The 17,608-nt window shown below is 33.1% G+C and overlaps 1 protein-coding gene across 1 annotated transcript in view; it reads right to left on the bottom strand.

Moving 5' to 3' along the window:
* The window catches only part of LOC106122061 (uncharacterized), a 377,450-nt gene that overhangs the window by 302,450 nt on the left and 57,392 nt on the right, over window positions 1-17,608 (bottom strand). The window contains exon 2 of the mRNA XM_013317911.1: window positions 5,703-5,727. Within this exon, the coding sequence (XP_013173365.1) occupies window positions 5,703-5,727 (25 nt within the window). The remainder of the gene's footprint in view (window positions 1-5,702; window positions 5,728-17,608) is intronic.

Raw genomic sequence — 17,608 nt, 5'->3', positions numbered from 1 at the left:
AATCAAATCTTTCCATTTTATTATATTAGTATAGAAAAAGTTAGGAATAACATCAATAAATTACTATTATACATACTTGTAAAAGATTTTTCAAAGCTTCGAAAAGCTCATTGCTGTTTAAAAAAGATTAATTACACTTTGTCATCACATTGATCTAAAATTACAATTTAAATAAACATAATACTGCTATGTTTCCACTACAGAGACATGAGGAGACTTAAATAAAATATTAAAAAGGAATAATAAACTAAAATATATTATTATAAGGAGTCCCTTTAGGGAAAGTTCCGAAGATACTGGCAGCGTACTTTGAATAGCTATAAAAATTCTAATTCAATTTAAATTAAAAACAAAAGATAATGTGTAAATGCACAGATATAATTACACATTCTAACGCTAAACATAACTATGTAATTGTGATAGATAGATGGATGTATGTTAGAACGTTACTCCAGAACGGCTGCATAGATCTCGCTGAAATTTTGCATAGATGTACCTAGAACATAGTCTGGAAGGACACAAAACTAATTAAGGTTTTTTTATTTCCGCGCGGATATCGCAGGCGACAGTTATTAGATAAATTTACTCAATGTTTTGAAAGCATTTGGCGATATTTCAATGTTATGATTTATTCATTAATTAATTTTAATAATCTGTCTTTAGCGATCTAATCTCCGCGACATAAATAATATCTTGTATCATCAAGCTTTAAAATTACGCTTTTTTCATTTGAAAGAAAACAAATCTTGTCGGAGATAAATTAACAAAAGTTATCTTAAAAGAATTCGAATGATTTTATTTAACACTATTATTTTAATTAGAAGCTATATTTTATATTTTGACATTATTTATTTCTTTTTTAATAGCTTGAAACTTTCCTTATAACTTTCTTATGAAAATTTATAGTTAATTTTGTATTAGTTATCTGTTATTGAGTGATTTGAATAGGACATCAACCTGATGTTAAGTTATTTTAGAACTAAATAAGGATGTTTTTAAATAAGCTTGTAATATATTTTTTAACTTAGCATAGAGTTATCTGTAACTCTGTCAGTACTGTAATTTTTAAACATAATGGTTAAATAGCAGGACAATAATATTCGATATTATAAACAAACTAGCTGTCGCTCGTAACTTTGTCCGCGTGGAATTAAAATAAAACTTAATTAGTAGCCTATATGTATTCCAGAGAGCGTCGGTGGCTCAGTGGTCAAGCACTTGACTTGCAATCTGCAGGTCCTGGGTTCGAATCCCGCCATGTACCAATGTGTTTTTCGACTTCCGATTTACATATATACATTTATCCGACGTTCTTACGGTGAAGGAAAACATCGTGATGCAACCTGCACATATCTGCGAAGAAATTCAAAGATATGTGTGAAGTCAACCAACCCGCACTTGGCCAGCGTGGTTGACTATGGCCTAGTCACCCCTAGCTTAGGGTAGGCTCTAAGCCCCTCGGTGGGGACGTATAGTGAGCTGATGATGATGATGATATCAACGCACATTTATTCCGATACGATTACTATTTTGTACATGTTTTAATTAGAGCATCACTCGAGGGATCCTTCGTTCTTAATATTTTCCTTATTAATTCGGTTGTTAACAGGAAGTATACATGGCAGTTACGATAATTAAGAAACACGGTGTTTCTTATTCATGACAAAAAATTAATTAATATAAGAAAAAAATTCAATTAATTTAACAAGTTGCAGAAGTAAAGTAGGATTTTAAAAAAGAGAATTTTGTATATTGGCGACTATCTGAAAAAAAATTTAAATATTTTTTGTACAAGATTCATCTAACTAGCAAGAGTAGGAAGAATTCTAAACTGATGTACCTGATATGAACAGTCCTATTTTCTTCCAAATGGTAAATCCCTTGTGTAAGATACAAAAGAGGGGTCCTATTCTCAGAGCGTTGTAGAAATAATTAATACGCTAGATTAGTACAAGGGAAGACACCTATCATCTATCCAAAGCACGTCCCGACCATTTAATTTCTGGAGCGTCCATTATAACCAAGGGTGACTTTATGTTGCATCTCATGCGCTATAGAAAGCAATAACTGTTTATAGTCACTGCGGTGATAAACTTAGTAGACGTTGTCTTGGACAAAGGATTTCTGCCGGCCAATGAACATTTAGGGTTGTTATTACCATGAACATTGCTACAAATAATATTTAATGGAATATTACTTACTATAACTATAATTTATAATTAAAATATAATATTATAGAAATATATTACATTTCTTTTAGGGTGAAAAAGTTAAACAATACAATAAAGTAAAGTTATAGTTTTTCAGCATAGGTTAAGTGCGTGAAAACTCACAATAAACACTTCAATGTGTAAACGAGCAATCGATTTGAAAAACGACGTTTGAAGCGATAAAAATTCCTTGCCTACTTCTAGTTTCGTGTTGTGCGTCACGCGAGCGGCCGCTTTCCAAAGTTTTTAGTCTTGACAGCCCTGACTGAACCAATTTAATGCTGTAAATCCACCGGGTACACTTACCTCCCTTCAAACTCATGCGATATTGCGTTTTTTTTCTAAACCGCAGCCGAGGGGCGGCGGGCATGATCGTTTCGTGTAGTCACGGAAATATTTCAAAAGTACGCTTTACAAGAAATTAACAGTGTACTTACATTTCCCAAATGTTTTCTTGGATCTTTAATAGAGTAACGAGCTCACCTCTGGCCCTATCGCATCGCATTAGTTACATTGAGAAGATTGAGAAGAAATTGATATAGTGATCGATTGATACATGGAATTGATTCTACGTACGGCGTCTCTTAAAACAAATTCTATAGATAAAGTCGTAGTCGTGTCCGCTTGTGTTAACAATGTTAATTGCTTGTCATTTTGACAGAAAGTGATAAAGTTGGTAATATTTCAATAAGTCGAAGTAATGTTTGTTAACATAGTCGTTTTCTCATGTAAGTCGACAATAACACCGTCCTATTATGTTTACTTGTAAGGTATTTTTATCTTCAATATTTTGATAGTAAGGCTAAAGGTTACATCGTGACATCGCTGAATGCGTTGTACTTACATTTATCGCTTTCGGATCTTTATAGTCATCAAATTAATTTTCCTAGAAATTGATTTAATAACATACGATAAAGTTTTAGATTCGAAGATCGTCGTGCCTCATTATTTTTGATCCAAACCTTATAAAATATGAGGTCGTTGGGAAAAAAATCATACCATATTCCTTAATAATTCAAATATGACAATTTAAAAAGCCTTTAAATTAGTTCGGCAAATATTTTATTTAAATTTGTTCCCGCGTTGCCTTAAATCAAATATTTATTTAACAAAATAACAATTCTTAATAAATTGGCAACAGAATCCCGCATAAGTTGCGTTAACATCACATCGGTCCCAAGAGATTCTTTGAGGATGAATTTGTTTTTCTGTTAAAACCATAACAAATTTCTAGATTACTCGTATGCGGGAGACTGGTCCTCCCCTTAATATCTCACTTTTCTCTATTTATTGCGCCCTACCCTCGCCTAAGTTATCGAAAATATAATCCCTCTTTCGCGGGGAAACTTCCACAGCTGATTACTACTTGGCTTTGATAAGAATCGACTATATTTGTGTGGACATTACTCCCGAGGAGTCATTGTATTCAGGAGTTTATTCCAAGTATAAAAATTAAAGACAAAGGATTTCATTGCAGCTCGCTTATCGATATTCATAGACTTAAGAATAATGTATGTATTTCAAAGTCTTTAAAAGAAATCCAATGTTATGTCAGGTTTACGCTTTATAGAACTGCAGTAAATAAAAATTGCACAATCAATAAAAAAACGAAAAGCGTATCATCATTATGCTCAACGACGACTTGTCAGGGGCTATTTTCGAAGTTCCGACTTGCGGATAGAAGAATAAAATCCAAGCGTAATCCTCGCCAGATTAATATTATTTTATCGCCAACAATAAATAACGAGAGAAATTCAATAGACGAACGGTAAGCGGAATTATAAGTTTTTTGACACACTAGTGGAAAACTTTGCCGGATTCAATCTTGCGGGGATTTGCTGGAATCGCTTTATATTCCATCTCTCGGGAGGCCGCCGCTGGTTACTCGTATAAGGTGAGTGTATAGACATGATTCGTTGCTAGCACTCTGACTTGGAAACGGTAAAGTGAATTTGGAACCCTTTTCTATAGACAAATAGTTAATAATAGACGCAGGAGAAAATTGGGAAGGGATAACATGGCGAAAGCCATTGGCAGTTGTTACTTTTTTTAAGTTTGCATTTTATTATTCAGAGATCGTTACACTTATGCTAAGTTAATAAGTAATAATATTATAACATAAATTACTTTAAATTTACCACCATTCTTTAGTTTAAATTTGTTAATATATTTAGTAAGCTTGTTGGTAAGTTGCAAGTTAAATCTCAACATAACGTCTCACTGGAGTACAATTTGCCGTACAAATGAGTCGGTACATTTCTGTACTCTCCGACTTTTTCACATTTCCAATGAAGCGTGAGGGTTATTGGACTATAAATAAAATTAGAGTTGAATAGTAACAAAATATTATAGCGAAGGGGTTTCCAGCCAGTGGTCCGATAGCAGATTTATTATTTGCTTGTCCACGCGTTCAAACTGTTCCCGTATTACCAATTCGTTGTGTAATGTCATGGAAAATTCAATATGATTAATTATTTTGTGTGTTTTAGATTTGATGATTGATTGTCGCGTTGTTTTGTTTATGTGAATTATCTCTTGGTTATCACGGATCATTTATTTTGTATATGAATAGAATGTAACATTGTTTCGATATTAATTGTATAATACAAAGATTTAAAGCTTTTTGTTTAGTTCTAAATATTTTATTATTGTCTCCTAAAAACTAACAAACTAAGAGAACGCATAACATATACGAATAATGGTGGTAATGTGAACAAATGTAGTAAGAGATACGAGATATACATTTGTGTTGAGTTCTAAGGCTTCGTTTGTAAAAGACTTTATTATGAATAATTGGCAATTTTCACGTGCGTCTTCGCCCGGGGCCGTTGTTGTTAGATTGAGTAATAATTCAGGAGACACGTTTTACTTATTCTATTACTGTAATGGGCTTGTGTAAGTGATACATTTAAAATGATAACATTTATATGTCCAATTATTCAAATTTAAAAAGATCAAATGTTCAATTTTCAGCATGAATGAATGATATTATTATTTTTTTAATTTTCACGTATTCGCTGTTTCTAATGTGTGAGCCTTCCCTATCAGTATTTCTATATCATGAAATCGTGTGTTCGTTTCCTATGTTTAATTGTGATTTCAATAATTGAAATTAGTTCAATAAAACACTTATGATTTAAGTACGAGTAGTAGATAAATTTGGGAGCAATAAACAAATAGATCGGAATTAGATTCGATAACGTATCGGAAGTGATGCGTAATTAGCTTATATTATATCTTTCATTTATATTTTACATCGGATGGATATCTGATATTGAACAATAGCATTATCGTATCCGGCAAACATTTAATATGTATCATGACGAACATTACTAATTTATATGATTACCTATTAATAATAATAGTAGTTTCCTGAAAATGAACAATACAAGTAAAAAAAAATCTTTTACAGTTTCAAAAATATTTAGCGATGTACTTATTTTTTGTAGAAAGTGCCTAAATTATAGACTACAGAATAACATAGTATCTTACCTGAAATAATTAACAGATGCTGCATCTGTAATACAAAAAATTAATATTAAAAACTGGATAATAAAGGATTGCAGAAAAATAAAACAAAAACAGAAGCGAAAAGAACAATTTTTCTTTTTTCAAAGTGAATTCGTTTCAGGGTACTATTTGTTAAACAAAACAACACTCACGTGTTGAGCGAATTGTAATTTCGTATGCAAGCACTCTTCGAAGTACAATGTAGGCGAGCTTTTATAATTCTAGGCAACTTGCAGATTTCCCACAGGACATCTAAAATATTTGCAAGCACGCTTCGGAACGTTAAACTGGCTTAAAGTATGTAAAATTAATTTTTATAAACTATGTATTGAAGTTTTCTTTTCTAAAATTGTAATTATTTTTTGTATAATTTTTGTGTTTATTAAAAATCGAAACAATTTGGAGATTTTTTTCCAAATAATTTCGAAAATATCCTTTTTTGAATCGATATATGCAAAAGTAAAATTACGTAAGGCCATTCACCCCGCAAACAGCACTTATAAATATGACATGCACCCTCACGAAGACAAATTATTTCATTTCCCTGTCCAAAGGGACTCCATACGTGACTGCGAGCGCCCATCAATTGTATGAGGCGGGAAATGTAACATGGTAATTTATTACCGCGATGGTAATGGTAACAAGCCATCGTTTAACTGTCTGGTACTTAGGTGATAAATATATTTTAATATCAACCTAATGCAGACAGAACGTTTGACTTAGTTTTATTCGTGTTCATTTTCGAGATGATGAAATTCTCCATGAAATATAATCATGGTCCCAAAACTCGACGTCACTGCCAGAAATGAACACTTCATGTCTCATAAAAGGAAAACATATATCAGAAAAATTCAAGTGACTTAACTCGATTCCTAAATTATTTAAAACATCATAACTTAATGAATCAGTTACATTTTGGTTTCTTACACAGTACTAACACGAAAGTAGAAGGTTTGCGTAAGCAGACACACCACCTCTATGGACATATTTTTTGTTTCATCCCTCTAATACATTAACTAATACCGAAAAAATAATCTTAGAAATACCATGCTAAGATTACCAGTCGTTTCTTTATTACATTTTTTACGCGCAAAATGAGTTCATCTCGTGGAGCAGCCTTTCAATGTCAACAGAATTTATGTAACTTTCAGTCGCCTAATAAGCCCACGTCCACGCAAAATTGTTTCCTCCCGGTCCACTTTGTCATAGTCAACGTGAAAACGTCCAGGAAAATTGGCCCAGAGTTTAAGCGGCCATAATTAGGACTGGCTAATGTCCCGGAAAAACAATTTTCATAAAACATCTCATTTCTTGGGGATCCGCATAAAAAGAAATAAGACACTAAATAAACGTCTACTTTCACGGGTGGCTTCACTTTTATTCGGGCGACGCGACGAAAAATGCACAGTTATCCCTTTGTGTCGTCGGGATGGCATACCGTTTTGCGTGAAAGAACGATTTGCTTAAAGCGTGGACGTGAATTAAAATGGCTTGGGGGCGCGTACCCGCGATATTGCAATTCGGCTGTGCGTTGCAAATTAATTTACAGTTCAATCATGTCGTATAACTTTGTAATAAAGTACATATTTAAAAATCCGATAACCCTCGTAATGTTGGAACCATTGCGGCGCATACATTTTGAATCAAATAAAACGTTGTGGCGAGAATCTCTGGATCGCGCATTTGATCGTAAAATTTGATAAAAAAGCGTTACTTTCATTTTATTTTTTACACGACATGTCGAGCAAAAACAGAACATTGAAAGCGAGTGTGGATACAGCAGGATAAGCAAAATAACAATATTTGGACGTTTCACCAATGTGTTCGACAGTTTTAACCCAAAAGGATATCTACAACCATACTTAGACAAGTACCAATCACATGTAAAATATATGTATTAGAGATTTTTTGTTGAAATATTCTTGATTTCAGTCTGAATGTGATTCCATTTGAAGAATCATGTTTACATTTCGAAAAGTTCTGTAGAATTAAAAGCGATGAGTGTTAGCATGACAAAGATTTTAACATTCACATTGTCTAGATATTATTTTAAAAATAGTATTCCATTAAAATACCTGTCTTTTACTACAAGTCATAGTGTCGAATACGGCTTTGGAACGCCTTTCGTTGCCTTTTCATAACATTTGTTGGCAGACTTCCATAACCATGTTTAAAAGTGTATTTAAAATTGTTTGTTATTTTTCGCAAAGTATGCCAAAAACAATAAAATAATAGTTTCGAAACATTTCTAGTGTAACATTCGATTATTTTACGATGTACAATAACGTAAAAGTCAATAAAGTTAGTTAAAAATATTCAACGATATAAAGGTAGGTAATTGTAACACAGGGACTGGTAGGAGGCGCAGGGCAGGCCACTATGATTCGCTGTGACAGCGGAGTGAATATCACATAATATATTTAAAAGAATTTCTAACAATACAATCACTTGCCTTTACTGTAAATTTATCAGTCGGACACTGCCATATACCAACTTGAAAATTTCTTTATCGGTTCGTAATTTTAATTAAGAAAGTCATCTCATATGAAAACAATTGCCAGTACTTAAATTCCTGAATAAAAATGGTCGGTATTCACGGAATACTTACAATTATAGTTGCGTGCATCCGTTACGATACGAAAATCGTACGTTATCTTCCGAAAGTTATTAAGATAAGCCGTCACGGATAAACCTCGTTTGTCTTATTGAGCGGAACAGATAAAACGGATAAATTAGGTACTCCGCCATATTACCAGTACGGTTGATGGACAGCTATAGATTAAAACTAATTCTATAAGTGAAATTAACTGTAGCATTCCCCTATACTAGTGAGAGATATGTTCAAGAGATGTATTGCTTTGAAAAATTAAAGTACTTCTTACTTATTATTGACTTCAAAGAGTTGGTACTCGTATGCCTAATAGTCTATAATAAACTAAAAAAAAATGATATGTGTAGTGATAAATTAATTTAGTTTTATAAAAGCAATTAAAATCTACAATTCAAAAAATAATGTGAAATGAAATTGACATTTGATTCAACATTTTTGTGTTTCAATTTGGCGGACACTCATCATTCATTTTTCATTCAATCCATTCTCTATTTATCGTGCGTTTAATTTTTTTTTCGTCCGTTAAAATATATTTTTTTTATGTTTGATATAAATCATGACAACACATTCATATTACATTAAAATAAAACATATTTAGAGCGTATACATATCTATTCTGTGCAATTTAAAAGATCGCAACGATTGCGCGCGTGACTAACACTGAAATATTCAACTGTCACGATTGAGCACGCTGCATGTGACGGCAGTCCAAATTGCAGGCGACGTTTAGTCATGCCCGGTACCCTACGCTTGTGTACATTTAACTGTTACTCTAGTTCCCGTTCATACTGGGGTGCTGTTGACTAGCAAACATCTTCGTAGTACTACACATCTAGGATAGTATCTAAATATATGCATGTTTACTTTACAAATAAAAAAAAATAGTAAGTAAAAAATTAAAATTACAGATAGTCATATGTGTTTTGACAAAATATTCTAAAAAAGTTTTAAATATTATTAAGCTTACATGTTGAAGCAACGTTATAAATGTCAAAAAGAGTAACTTAAAATAAACTAAGTATGGTTATAAAATATTAATAAACCGAGCAAAGTCCTTTATCGCGGGTCCACCTGTCTGAACACATCCCATATCCAGCTTTTGCAAAATAAATTACGCAAACAATTAAATATCGGCAATAATGTGAACATGGGGTGCGACAATTTGTCTAGACCGGTCTGGAGGGTAACACCACTTCTGTTATACAGGAGGTTTCCAATTACAGCATTATTTAAATTATATTTTTATTAAATTTACTGGAGAAAAAGTTTAATACTTAACTTCTATTTATAGCTAAATACTAAAAAATCACTTCTAAAATTATATCAATATTAAATAACGAGACAAGTGAGTAATTAAACATCATAAATATAACAAAACCTTAAGATCTTGTTGCTTGGTTGTAAGTTATTATATGTTAAAAAATCTCGGTAATAGATACGATATCAAGAATATAGTTAAATAAAGATTAAACTGGATATATCTGTATAAGCAGCGGTAGAAGTGGTTACGTAATTTTTAAAATACAAATTATTCTTCCCCCTGTATAATCGTGTCCTCTAGTAAACGCAACGCGTAGTTAATGTAATTATGAGGCTGTAGCGTAAACGCTCCTGACTTTGTGCGATTAAGGAATTGTCTCTGACCCAGAGGTTGGGAACAATTTAAAAGAGTGCTTTTCTCTGAAATATCTCTCTAGCTTCCTACAATTATGTTGCTTTCGGAAGCAAGTTATTAATTCGTTTAACAACGAATTCTGACTCTCATATTATGTATATCTTCTATTCATAGACACGAGAAATGCTATTTATTATTGTTTTAGTGTCTGCTAAGACGGATCAGATAATGACTAGGACATTTTATCTATCCCGATAGGATTCAATGATGTGTTAATTTTTACCAAATGTTGTCAAGGGATGCATTTGATTAAATGTGAAATGCTTATACCAATTGGTAACTTTAATGAAACTCGCCCCAAGTGAATGAATGCACCCCATTTTAATCTCGAATCACTAACAACTAACGTTGTCTACACATGTGTTTTATTTCTCTTCTTTTTCAGACACTGCTAGGTATAGGCCTCCCCCAAAGACAGCCACGATGTGTTTTTATATTGTATTTATTTCTATAGATGCAAAAGAAAAAGTTTACTTTTTTCTTTTTATTTACTCTTAACTATAGCCTATCCAAATATTAATGGCCGGTAATCCTATAGCTGAATTTCTGATTAAACAAATGATACCTTAAACTATAATAGTATTATATTAAATACGACTACTATTTCAGATTATTAAGAATGTATGTCGAATTAATGAACACAATACAACGCATTAATATTATAAGTAATTAACAAAGGTACGATTGCAGAACAGAAGGTGTATTTAGCACTGTTATGTGTTCGCATTAATGGTTCTCCTGCAGTGGGCAATTACTTACAGCAATAGACCAATTAATAACTGGTGGGTCTTACCGCCGACTATGCTCACCGAATGCGATACCACTTCCAGTTACTAAATTACGAGGTTATAGTTTCCTTCTCTACTACACGGAAATTTATAAATGCACACAAATGATAAAATACTATACTTTACTAAAAATTTAATCCGATAGTTGTTAATATATTTACGACTAAGTTTTTAATGATTTTTACAGTATAAATTTTACTAGCGTAGCTATATTTATTAAGTATTAAATATCTGTCGAGTTATGAACTTTGACCCTCTATTAATTCAGAGTAAATTATCACAGTCCATATGCAATTAACACATCACAGGCTTTAGAATCAATAATAATCAACATTGCACACGTTCATAACATTCGAAAATTAATTTAATTGACGCTTCAAATACATCTGTGAGTTAACCTCACAGTCGCCATATCACCCCGGGCCATGCCACGTGACGTTGCTGCGACAGATTTCATGCCACCCTTTCCTCTCCTTATTACATTAGTTTAGTTATTGAACGTTCTATGTCGAATACGAAAAGAATCGAATACTGAAATTGCATTTCGTGATCGTTTCTGAACTTGACTTGTTTTAAACAATCGGTATAGTATGAAAAAGCGAATATACTACTTCAAATCTTATACTTGTTCGAAACGGCTTGACCGATTCTCATGAAAATTTGTGAGCATATTGAGTAGGTCTGAGAATCAGCCAACATCTATTTTTAATCCCGCGCGGACGGAGTCGCGGACGACAGCTAGTATAATATAAGAAGAACGTTTAAAAACAATCATTTTAACCTAGAAGTAGCGAAAATAAATCGTTGCCATTTTTAAATGTTTTATTTGTGATTAAATAAATAAATATATATACATGGATATTTACATATAACCAATTCACAATATAGAGATAGACAAGACTTACATCTTTGGCCTAGCCCTAACCAAATGATGAGTCTGAGACTCGCAATAAACGAACGAAATTAGATGCGTAGTTCTCACCCCGGCGAGCGTCTGTCACATTCGGGAGAAAGATGATAATTTTATGCAATCCTGATCTCAGATAAGACCCGTAGGAGGGTGCTGAGGCCTAGATAGGTCGCTTTATTTTAATGCAAACCGACAACAAATAACGAATAAATATTCCCTTTTTTATTGTTGAATTTTGACGCGACGAACGTTTTGATTTAGGGTGAGACGAGAGGGGTTGCGCGCGACGAATTGTGGTCGAGATTATTTGGGATAGGACAGAGATTTATATTATACTGTCAGAAATTCGAGTAGTATCAGATTTCATCAATATTTGTTGTGCTATTGCTACGACAAGAATTTGTGTGAGTTACGGAATGTTGTACCAACATTATCATATCTATACAGTTTGAACACGAAATATTTTATTAGTTTTTCGTTCTGACATCTCAGCCATGGGATCTGTTCATCTATTAAAGATACATTTATCACAACACGGTAAATTCATTCAATATCAAAAGGTTAAGTCTCCTCTTTCCAATATATTTTGAACGAAATATCCAACACGTGTTACAGATAGATTCAAACTTTAAGACTGCTCTCCCTAAATCGGGCTATAAAAACAATCAGCTCCGATTCTTGGCCGCGTATTGAGGAAATAAGAAACAGACGCTCGACCCCATGCACTGAGGGATCTCTGAAAGTTCACTTTTTATAGGGGACCAGAAATTATGTTCGGGTGATATATGACGACACTTCTGCCCGTAGAATTTAAACGTCCCGTTGTCGTAACGGTTACTTACAGTGTCGAGGCTGGGCGTGAGTGTGACCCTTAATAAATTTAGCATGAGGGATAGGATTGCTGAAAAATTACAACGAAAAACAGATTATTTATTTAAACTCTCTTCTTTTCATTGTGTAACCCTTTTTGTATCTACGAGTTTTTTCAACATTACTGATATATTTATTTATATAAAAATTCTTCATTCGGTTATTTTAATTATTTGCTCCAGTAAAATCAATGAATCTCTTATAATGAACTCAAAGAATTCTAGATAACGCGATAAAGGGTAAACAGCTTTTATATATATTGAACTGAATGTTGGAATATAAAACAATAATGGCAAAGTTTATCTGCTATATTGTTCCGAGTTGGTAGATGTGGTGATAAAGGTTGCACGACTGATTCCATTCGCTCATCGTAGTGACCTCAACCTTTTCTAAAGCCGTTTCAACCAGAGCATAAGATCTTGTACATTTTTCTTATTACTATGTGCAATGTTACTTATTACATTGTTATACTTGTTTCTAAAATATTAAATACTAGCTATCGCCTGCGATTCCGTAGATACAAAATTTTTAAAAAATCTATAGAACCAACGTGTTCTTTCAGACTAAACATTTCAGCAAGATCCATGCAGTCGTTCTGGAGATACCTTCAAACAAATGTCTATACATCTAAACATTCACATTTATGATATTAGTAAAATGTTTTGACATTATTGTTTTGATTATTGATGTCTTTTGTTCTCTGTTTCAAATGTTTACTTTGAAGGAATGAGATATGTATAAGATGAAATAAATCTCGTGAAAAATTCTTGTCCTGATTAAAGAAATATATAATCCAAGTCTCTCGGGTTTTACAGCTGAAATGGCTTGGGATTATTTTCAGGTCAGAAAAATATTAGTTTATAAGTGAATGTTTAGTGACACGAAAATTCCATGTCATTGGTCTGAGAACATTTAATATTTATATAAATAATGTTAATGTAATAACTACTACTACTATCACCCTTAACTTAGGGTAGGCTACGAGCCCCTCGGTGGGGACGTATAGTGAGCTGATGATGATGATGATGATGAAGAATAACTACTGAAATTATTTTATTGTAAGTCCATGAAAATGAAGAAAGATTTTATTTTGAGTAATCTACCTTTTTAATGGAGACTAAAAGTAAAAGTGCTTGAGATGTAGTAGTTAAAGACTAGATACAAATTTTAACACTGGTAGACGCCAACAACATCATCTATTGCACGAATAGGCCGGTGCGACCACACAGAAGACAGGTGTGAAGGATATTACCTATTCTGTTTTTCGTCCCTTCTTCCTACCTACCCTTTCCTTATAAGAAAAAGATGAAAAGGGGAAGTGGATTTGACTGAGGATGCACAGGAAGGAAAAATATCCTCTTTCCGTGCAACGTTTAAAATTAGGCGACGCATCTACAATTGCGGATGTCTATATGTTGCGGTAGCTTCGATATTTCGGCGAATTTAGGTGGCTGATTGCTCGTCTACCACCTTATATCAATAAAAAGAGATCATTTCAAAATCATTCGCTTATAATCATGTCTTTTCACTTTGTTGTATAGAATTAGTATTGAAAAGTATATTTATTGTTTTTTATTTCTATTCGGGTCCCTTAACTGCACAAATTTTCTAATCCCACTTCATACTTTGTCCGTTAACGGCACGCGTTGCTTAGCCGCGGGCATTTCTGTGAAAGCTCAACTAATGCACAACTCCTGCCTGTCCATTTGTCGAACGTCCCCAAGTAATAAAGAAATTCAATTTAAAACGAGGGCTGGGTTTTTAGAGACATTTGCTTTTATAATGTCATTTCAAATTTTACGGTGACAATATTTACTTTTATCCATGCGATGTGATGCCGAGACAAATTAAAATATGAATTCTGAATTTTAAATATGAAATTAAAATATGTCACATGAAATCAACAAGTGCACAATCAAATAAAGTTGTAATAGAACTTTGTGACGGTTTAGAAAATACTGTTCATAATTTTACTTTTATCAAATACACGAAAGATTAATGAGCGAGACCAAAATGACCAGGTTTGAACGCACGTTAAAAAGCGCATGATGTTATTTAAAGAACAGTTGTGATATTCGATTTTCTCACATTGCATTACGCTTACGTTCTTTAAAATCTCTCTTAGCGACTTAACAAAGTTTAACTGTAGAAGCACGTCCCATCTTCACGAAATATATGTAAATTGGTATAAGTAATAAATTGCATATATTTATCTGGTAATGGGGCTCTAACGTGTAGGGTGGGGCTGCGTAATGAAGGGGACCGACTGGATGAATTTGTCCCATAATCTTTAACAGTGTGTGTTGCTTTTATTTATAGAAAATAAAAATTCTGTCTGTTAATATAGGCGGCATATTTATTTTCATACTTTGTACAGTCAGCGTCATATAGATCGTCACAGACAAGATATGCAAATATATAGGTACACCAAAAGTATTCAATTATATCGGTACAACAAAAGTCCTCAAAATAATAGATACATTCACCCTGCTCAAATACATCGGTACATACACAGCGTCAAATATATGAGTACATGCAAGATGCTCATAAATATCGTAGCAGCCACAGCGTCATAAGTAACGAAGCAGTCAAGGTGCGCAAAAATATCGGTACATTTGACAAAATTGAACTCTATCTCTATATACTTGTGATACAATTTGGAATAAACTACTTCTGTTACATTCATTTGACACTTTGTATTAACATTATAGGTTGTCCGGAAAGTTCGCTCTGATTTTCGATATAAAGCTTACAATAAACTGTAGCTGAAGTGGATTCATTTTCGGATTTCCACCTTTATCAAACGTCACAAAAATGTCTATATTGTGAATAATTTCATTTCATTGGTTGAGATAAAAACTAATTTTTAAAATTTTATCCAATAATAAAAGACGTTTTAGGCATAGAGTCGTACCAATATAATTTAAAAACATTTCCAAAAATTTAAGAGAACAGGGTTTCAATTTTCCTTATAAAGCGGCACGAACTTACTGGGCAACCCAATATTTTTCTTCTCCTGTCATAACGCTTAAATATAAAAGTTTGTCACGCCGAATATGACAGATACGTAATAACTAATATCAAATTTTGCCTTGTCACAATATATACTAGTTTGGCGCAGTATTCTAGTATGTTTGCCGTAATATGTAAGTTTACCGGTTCGAATTTCAGGCTACTTTTTTTTTCATTTTATCAATCACGGGGTTATTTTTTCATAACCAGTAAAAATTTGGTAATGCAAATTTTGCTCGACAATTTTTTTTATAATTTTCGCTGTCGGGTAGAAAGAAATTTAAATAAAGTTAACAACAATTAGGTCAGACCATCGCGGGTGAAGTGAGTGGGCGGAGCGTGGATTGTCTTTGCGGGTTTTAAGAATGGTACGCGCGGAATCTATACGTACAAGTGTTATCTACATATGTGTGCGCGCCCACGCACACTGGAATGTTTATTGCAATCGACCAAAAATTTGATGTAGTTTGGATATTGACATTCAGTTTTTTTTCTTTGTTTCTTAAATATAATCAGTATCAGTAAAAGGTAAAAGTAAAATTGTTATTTTTACCGGTACAAGTTTAACAAACATGAGTAATAAACAAATTACATGCCAATAGCATCGCTTTATTTCCTTCATTTTTGTTTGAAATACAAAAGTACTTTAACGGTCAAACTCATTAGTCCAAGGCAATATCAAAAAGTACCTAATAACTACGGCGATAGAATTTAATTACATGTGCTTCGATATTAAAATTAAAAAGTTTAAATATCAAAAAAAAATAGTGGCTTGGGATTTGAACCGCCGACCTTACGTACCAACGGCGGCGAACGGTAAGGCCACGAGACCAAACTAGCATATATGATGACAAACTTAAATTTGATGTTGGTTTTATCTACGTAATATCTGTCATCCGCGTCGAACACTTTTAGTAAATTTTGAAAAATGGTTTGATGCAAAGTGTCAAATGAAAGTAACAGAAGTAGTTTATTCCAAATTGTATCACAAGTATATAGAGATAGAGTTCAATTTTGTCAAATGTACCGATATTTTTGCGCACCTTGACTGCTTCGTTACTTATGACGCTTTGGCTGCTACGATATTTATGAGCATCTTGCATGCACTCATATATTTGACGCTGTGTATGTACCGATGTATTTGAGCAGGGTGAATGTATCTATTATTTTGAGGACTTTTGTTGTACCGATATATTTGAATACTTTTGGTGTACCTATATATTTGCATATCTTGTCTGTGACGATCTATATGACGCTGACTGTACAGTCAGCGTCATATAGATCGTAACAGACAAGATATGCAAATATATGGGTACATCAAAAGTAATCAATTATATCGGTACAACAAAAGTCCTCAAAATAATAGATACATTCACCCTGCTCAAATACATCGGTACATACACAGCGTCAAATATATGAGTACATGCAAGATGCTCATAAATATCGTAGCAGCCACAGCGTCATAAGTAACGAAGCAGTCAAGGTACGCAAAAATATCGGTACATTTGACAAAATTGAACTCTATCTCTATATACTTGTGATACAATTTGGAATAAACTACTTCTATTACATTCATTTGACACTTTGCATCAAACCATTTTTCAAAATTTACTAAAAGTGTTCGACGCGGATGACAGATATTAGGTAGATAAAACCAACATCAAATTTAAGTTTGTCATCGTATATGCTAGTTTGGTCTCGTGGCCTTACCGTTCGCCGCCGTTGGTACGTAAGGTCGGCGGTTCAAATCCCAAGCCGCTATTTTTTTTTTGATATTTAAACTTTTTAATTTTAATATCGAAGCACATGTAATTAAACTCTATCGCCGTAGGTATTACGTACTTTTTGATATTGCCTTGGACTAATGAGTTTGACCGTTAAAGTACTTTTCTATTTTAAACAAAAATGAAGGAGATAAAGCGATGCTATTGGCATGTAATTTGTTTATTACTCATGTTTGTTAAACTTGTACCGGTAAAAATAACACTTTTACTTTTACCTTTTACTGATACTGATTATATT

This window comes from Papilio xuthus, unplaced genomic scaffold, assembly GCF_000836235.2.
Source record: "Papilio xuthus unplaced genomic scaffold, Pxut_1.1 DF826933.1, whole genome shotgun sequence".
Lineage (NCBI taxonomy): Eukaryota > Metazoa > Arthropoda > Insecta > Lepidoptera > Papilionidae > Papilio > Papilio xuthus.
The sequence above is the reverse complement of the archived record's forward strand: the minus strand, read 5'-3'. Positions and strand labels throughout refer to the sequence as shown.